The sequence below is a fragment of the Olea europaea genome, chromosome 14, assembly GCF_002742605.1.
Source record: "Olea europaea var. sylvestris chromosome 14, O_europaea_v1, whole genome shotgun sequence".
Taxonomy (NCBI): Eukaryota; Viridiplantae; Streptophyta; class Magnoliopsida; order Lamiales; family Oleaceae; genus Olea; species Olea europaea.
Genome location: NC_036250.1, coordinates 6,514,524 through 6,521,629, shown reverse-complemented (window position 1 = coordinate 6,521,629; position 7,106 = coordinate 6,514,524). Strand labels below are relative to the sequence as shown.

Below are 7,106 nucleotides of genomic sequence, written 5' to 3'. Positions count from 1 at the left end.
TCATTCGTAATCCTCTGGGTCCTTTCCAACCAGCTGGGTAGCCAATGAGTTGGAAACATTTATCTGCAGTATGGTTGAGATAACCACAGTGACTACATTTGGGCTTCTTCTTATCTTTCCAAGATGGAGGTCTATTGAATGTTTTTGAGGGCTGCTTTGCTATATTACAACAGACTCTGGGAATGAATCAGTATGCAGCTCTCTTTGGTTCTCTTCTTGGAGAAGAAGTGCATATACTCGAGCAAGTGGTGGTAATGGAGAAGTCAGTAATAGTTGGCTTCTCAATGCAGAATAAGATTCATTGAGTCCTATGAGGAACTTCATAACAGCATCTGATTGTTGAGTATCAGAAATGCTATGTAGTATATCACACATACAACTAGAGAGCATTCCACAGTTGTATTTAGGCAGAGTTCTACAGCTGATGTACTCATCCCATGTGGCTTTAAATGAATTGTAATACGCAGTGAGTGACTGTGAACCTTGAGAGATAGAGTTGAGGGATTTTTCCTGGTGATATACTCTAGGGCCATCGCTTCGAATATACTTTGCTTTGAGTTCATTCCAAACTTCATGGGCAGATGAAATATACAATAGGCTTTGACGAATTTCTTTATTGATGGAATTTAATAACCAAGACAGTACCAAGTCATTAGCACGAACCCAACAATTGTGTATGACACCAGAAGGTGGATTTGGGGCCGGTAATGAACCATCAATGAAGGCTAGCTTGTTCTTTACACTCAATGCCATTGAGATTGAACGACTCCAAGAAGTATAATTTTCTCCATTAAAGACCTCAGAAATGATCAAGGCACTAGGATTATCACTATGGTGTAAAAAATTATGACTGGTTGGGTCATCACCTGGGTTGAAAAGGAAATTCGCCATGGTTTGGTTTTGTTCAGAATAGCAGAAGCTTGGTTAGAGGCTATGAATTTTGCTCTGATACCATGTAAAATTCATGAGCTAAAATCATAGCTGCATTAAGAAGCCAAAAACGAGAGAGAAAGAACAGAGAAAAGGAATTGAGCTCTCATGCATTCTTGAAGAATGAATACATTTGTCCGGTATATAAAGGGAGAAAAATACATCATTACAGCTGTGTTTAACAGCATTAACTTCCCAATATTTTGTCCAACTGTCTAATTGAAAGAATCCTAACTACCATGTCAACATAACTAATCCTACCGTTATCAAGTGGGTAAAGAAGCAGCTGACTTGGATCCTGTTGTGGAGGCTGAGGTGGGTTCATCTGAATCTGTGTTGTAAGGTACTAGAGACAAAGGGAGAAGAAAAGGTCAGATCTTGGCTCTGGTGTCGATCAAATGACATAGTCTATGATGCCGTGAAGCAACTTGGTTTCTTCAACCCTTACAAAAATTAAAGGGCATAAAGCTTTTGCTGTCCATTTTTTAATGCAATAACAGTTTATTTTAAAATTTGCAGATGGCAGAAAATAATATAGGATCTTTGGTGGTGCTAAATCCAGGAAAGCAACAGCTAATTGTAGGAATTTTTACTGAAAATGTATTGTTCTCCACATCATTAAACACAATTAGTTGAAGTTCGACATCCAAAAACTAATTTCAGACGCGTCATCCCTGCCCAGGACAAGAAGAAAAGAATGGAAAAACTCTTCGATTAAAAATATGGGTTTCGATCTTGGGAATGGGGGTACAATGAAACTCCCTGCTACTCAGATGAATGAATAGTCTTTCTGGTCATTTTTGCCTGCCTACTAAAATTTTCTTGCCTGTGCTTTCAGATGATTATAATTATAAACTTGTTATACCCGTTTATTTCACATTTCTGAACTTAAATTCCTAATTTGCATACGTATTGTTCAAAACAGACAATTTGCGGAAGATTATTTTGCGGGATAGATCATCTAAATATACAGAAGTTAGGGAAATAATGACTAATCAGGTTGATGCCTTTTCTCTTTCGACTTCACCCTCTTTGGCCATCCACTGTTCTCTTCTAACCCTTTACCTAATTTTTATTGCCTCAACAGGAGAAGCTGATAACAGTAACATCAGATACAAACATTCTGCAAGCAATGCAGCCGATGACAGGTAAGAGTTAGTATATTTTAAGAAGGAATCTAGATTACAGGCACGTTGACATTGTTCTTGGAAATTGATTGACATTTTAGGGTCCGTTTGATTGCAAAAATGGAATTGAATTGAATTGAAAATGAATTCCAGAGAATTGAATTTCCTAGAAATTTTTTTCTTGGGAATTTTAAATTATTGTGTTTGATTGGTATAATTTTTTACGTGAAAAATGTTATATAAAAATATTTTTTGATGTTCGTTTGGCTTTATTTTACATAAAAATTGTCAATTAAAGTGATAAATTTTACTGGTATTGGGAATGAAATTTGTTTCCATTACCAACAAAAAAAAAAAAAATTCAAGAAAATCATCTATCTTTTAGTGTTGGTTTGACTTTATTTTACATGAAAATTGTCAATTAAAGGGAAATATTTTTTTACAATAATTCTTAGAATTGGTTTTCATTGCAAAAAAAAAATAAAAATAAAATAAAATAATAATAATAATAATAAAATGAAAAAATAAAATAAAATGCTACAGTATACTAGAATTTGAATTTTTACCATATTGGTGATATTGGTGAGAATTCAAATTCCTTGAAAACAAGGAAAAGTGCAATTTCCAAGAAATCTAAGAAATTCAATTTCATGGTAAATATAAGCTATCAAATATCCTTTTTGTGGAAGTTGGAATCCAAATTCTATTTTCTAGGGAAAATTTTGTTGAATCAAACGGTACCTTAGTGTGCATCGAGAATCATATACGTCATGCTCCGGTGATGGATGGAAAAATAGTAGGCATGAGACATTGTCGATGTTGTTCTAGCAGTAGTGGAGCAGCAGGAGAAATGAAGCAAATTAATGAATTTATTCAGGGATCAATCTATGGAATTACAAATAAAATTAAAAGAATAAATATTCATTATTAATTAAACCTCAAACTATCGTGGAAATAATCTTGATGCACAAGAAAATATTGCAGAAAATGTTAGGGAAATCTTTCTATATTCTTAACACACAGCAATTTAATAGTTAGAGCTCTCAAACTCTGAACAAACATGTATTAAGCCCTAATTGTCAAATACAGTTCTTGGAAGATATGAAATAAGAGATATCAGAGCCATTCATAAACTAAGAATAAATAGCACAAATTTTCTTATTCAGCTTGATCCAGGATTAAAAGGTTCATTAAAATTAAATTATCGCAACTCCCCCAGACACCGTTAATTTTGTTGTACCATCAAATTCGAACTGAATAAGTGAATATGGTTTAAGTAATTTTGTGGAACTTACTTTAAACGTTGGCAAACATATTTCAAGTACAAGAACATTGTAAGAGCATCTCCAATCGTAGGGTAAAATAGATCTAAATTGTGATTTAAATATCCGAAGTGGCCAGAAACCTCTCCAATGAAGAGATGAAAAAGGAATGTAAATTGCATTCTTTGGCAGAAAATATAAAAAAAGATGCATCAATAAGAGGCAAAATTTGAATTTAGAATTATCCGGATGTAAATGAAGATACAAAAGTGTTTTTGGAAATACCAATTTACATTCAATTTTGCACTATCATTGAAGATGCACTAAAGTGTAGGGAATTGAAACCAATTCCTTTGTATTGTTGATGGATTTTTTTTTGTTCAAAGAATTATTTAGAAGTAAAAAAAATATAAATGGAAAAGAAAAATAACAACACAAAGATTTATGTAATGAAACTCCCAATATCAAGAAAAAAATCACGGATTGTTAAACTCAAAACTTTATGAATTTATTTTTTTGTAAATGATAAGTGTATTTTATACACTTATTCGAGACCCTAAAATAACAATATTTGAGAATTCTTTTGACAAATTATATTCTGAATTGTTGTATTTTACGTTTAATAAGTAAATTCTTTGAATGAAAAAGGAATTGAAGGAAAGAAGCAAAAACGAGCAAAAATGGAAAAATCCAAAGTGCGGGGACTAAATTGGCCATTAGATGCAAAGTCAAATTTCATACTTTAGAAATTGAAGGACTCGAATTGAATCGAAGAGTACATGGGTTGCAATGAGTTAAGTGTGCAAGGATTGAATTGTATTATATTTAAAGAATCGAGGACTTGAATTTGGAATAAAAGTCAAAACCAATTGGACCTTTGTTGGACTATTCAAATAGGGCAGCCCGCTGTTGAAAAATTGGGCCAGCAACTAGTGGTAATTATATATCCACAAGATCAAAGGCAGGTCGGCAGCTGGAGAGAAAAAAATAAAAGTGGGTTGCTGCTGGGTTATATATATATATAGAGAGAGAGAGAGAGAGAGAGAGGGGGGTCAGCCAATATTATAATTTTAACACACTTTGAGGGCTGATCAGCGGGCTGCTGGTGCTAAATTTTTTTTATATAGATACACGCAGTCACATAGAGGAAAAAGGAAGAAACAGTCAGTCATTATTATATAACTTCACACACATTGAAAGGCTGGCCGGTTGCTGCATTATCATATTATACATACACAGGAACGGAGCAGCCAAGAGGAGAATTACACGCATAGACTGAATTAAAAGGAACACAATTTTGGCTGCTGCTGGATTAAACAATAGACAGAATACACACGGCAGATTTGGGCAGAAAAGAAGAAGAAGACGGCTAGAGCAAAATTGGGAAATTCATTCACGTTTCGTCAATTAATCCCGGTGATGTCTTCCATTATTTTATCTTGCGTTTCTTCCATTATTATGAGTAGTTAGATTTGATTTAGGACGAACAACGTAATCTTTTGGAACCCTTTATTTCATGCAATTAAGATTCTAGTGCTCTTATTTAATATGTGTTGATTTTAATGTTGTTCTTAATGCATTTAATTACTTGATCACTAGTTAGATGATTTGTGAACAATGATTGCGTAGAGATGCGGATTATTTGTTTTGACTACATGTTAAAATTCGGTAAATTAATATAACGTGTAGAGATACCTATATTGATTGCTGCGATCGTGTGCGAATTCTTAAAAACAATGTTGCGTTTAATTAAATTTAATTTGCATAGAGATATGAAATTGAACTAATTAAATAGGCTCAACGAGAACTCGAGAGGGGTAAGTTGAATACCATAGAAGAATTCGACCGAATACTACTTTAGGTTGTATGAATCTTGATTTATGAAGTAAAGGTGACCATTAGGTGAAATTGTTCCGCTCTAATGTCCGTTATTATTTGAATTTTCAATTACTTTTCGTTGCATCCAATCACGTTTTTAAATATTTAGAACAAAAATCACGTTTAATTATTGTTTTTGTTTATTTTCGTCAAATATAATTTAGGAATAATAAATTGAGTGCTAAAGTATAGTTCTCGTGGGAACGATAATTCAAACTCAAAAGGTCCACCTTACTACTTGTTACGATCCGTACATTTGCGGGATAAAATCGACAACAGTAACAATCGTAAAGAATCTCTCACAAAACTGAAATCCCCCACCACACTCCAAAACTAGTCCAAGTGAGACTAATCGCCAGTTTGGCCCCATCATTCCATCTTATAATGTTAGAAATAATAATTTTTTGGAGAATGTGTGATTAGAAAGGAAAAAATTTAAATTTACGTGTAATATTATTTTATTGAAGAATGTATGATTAAAAAGGAAAAAAAATTAAATTTATGTGTAATATTATTTTATTGAAGAATGTGTGATTGATAACTAGAGAGAGAAAATAAATTATAATTTAATGGAGAACAATGGGACCAAGCGGAAAGTAAAAAGGATACACAAGTCTGACCCTAACACGGTCCACAACTATGTTGAAAACTGAATAAATAAAATACCAAGGGGAAATATCAATTAATTAGAATACAAAATGAGAGATTTTGATTTCTATTCGATGAAACCCATTACAAATTTAAAACTAAAAAATCTATTCTATTTGGGATAGACAAATACAATCATATTTTAATTGGACAACATCAAGTCAAAATCGTAACAATCTTCAATTTGACTTTTTATTGTCTAATTCTTTCATGTCACCCCCAAATCGAATAATATGCCTCCACCAAAGTCTCGTCTCCTCCCCTTCTTGATCACGCCACTTGGGAATTTCAATGAACCTTTTCTTTTATGATCACAATTCTCAAGATAGAGAATTACGATACTCCACCCTAAAGAATATACATACTTAGAATTAATACCTTTTAAGAATTTCAAATTATCTTATGTCGAATAAATTTGCTGAAAATTATGGTACAATTCCCACATTTGGCTTTCCTAATAGTTCATAAGCCATTGACATAAACTCCACCACACACCTACATGAATGCCAAATCAATGCATGTGTGACAATCAGTGGACTTGTTAACAATAACACATCCTCTATCATTACAACTTATTAGCGAAAGACATGCTATAAGGATGAACATATTCTACCAAAAAAATATAATTGTCTCTTATGGAGAAAAAAGAAGCATAGTTAGCTCATGGAATCTGTAAAGTGACCAGAACCCATTAAATACCTCATCGACTCGTTAAATTTCATCTTATTTTCTTGAGTTAGTGGTCAGGCTCTATGCCTCTTTCAAAGTTCAGTGCTTCTTTTTTCTGCTCAACATATATTCCACGGTGGCTTATTAAAGAAAAGTACTTGGTCTTAATGAAACCATATTTTTTGGCAAAGAAACTAAAGCGTTCAAAGTTGTAGGAATATTGACTCCCTATAAATTGGTGAATCAAAGATAAATTATTTTAATGAAAAGTGAAAACAGGCAAGATGAGTGGCTTTGAAAAGATGAAACATATCTCAGGTAATACTGGCATCTCTTGTAGTATGATAATGTATTAATGTCAAATCTGCTAAGCACGTCTGCTAGGTCTGTCTCCTTATCTTTTGGAACATTTCATCTCCAAAGGAATCTCATTACTCCCTTTTCATCGTTGACTCTACCTATCCACAAATCTTTTCTCAGATATATATTCTTATGTTCAAATATTCTGTCAAAATTTTGGTCATCAAGCTTTTCTTGCCTTTTGATTGGACCAGTAAAAGGAGGATATGATAACTCACCTTGGTTAAAAATT

General features: G+C 33.1%; 1 protein-coding gene across 1 annotated transcript; it reads right to left on the bottom strand.

The window, feature by feature from the left end:
• LOC111409444 lies at positions 1-891 on the bottom strand. Its single transcript, XM_023039492.1, has 2 exons — positions 169-891; positions 1-63 (listed from the first exon to the last, which is right to left on the bottom strand). The coding sequence occupies exons 1-2, from the start codon at positions 889-891 to the stop codon at positions 1-3; spliced, it is 786 nt and encodes a 261-aa protein (XP_022895260.1).
• Between the last annotated feature and the right edge of the window lie 6,215 nt (positions 892-7,106).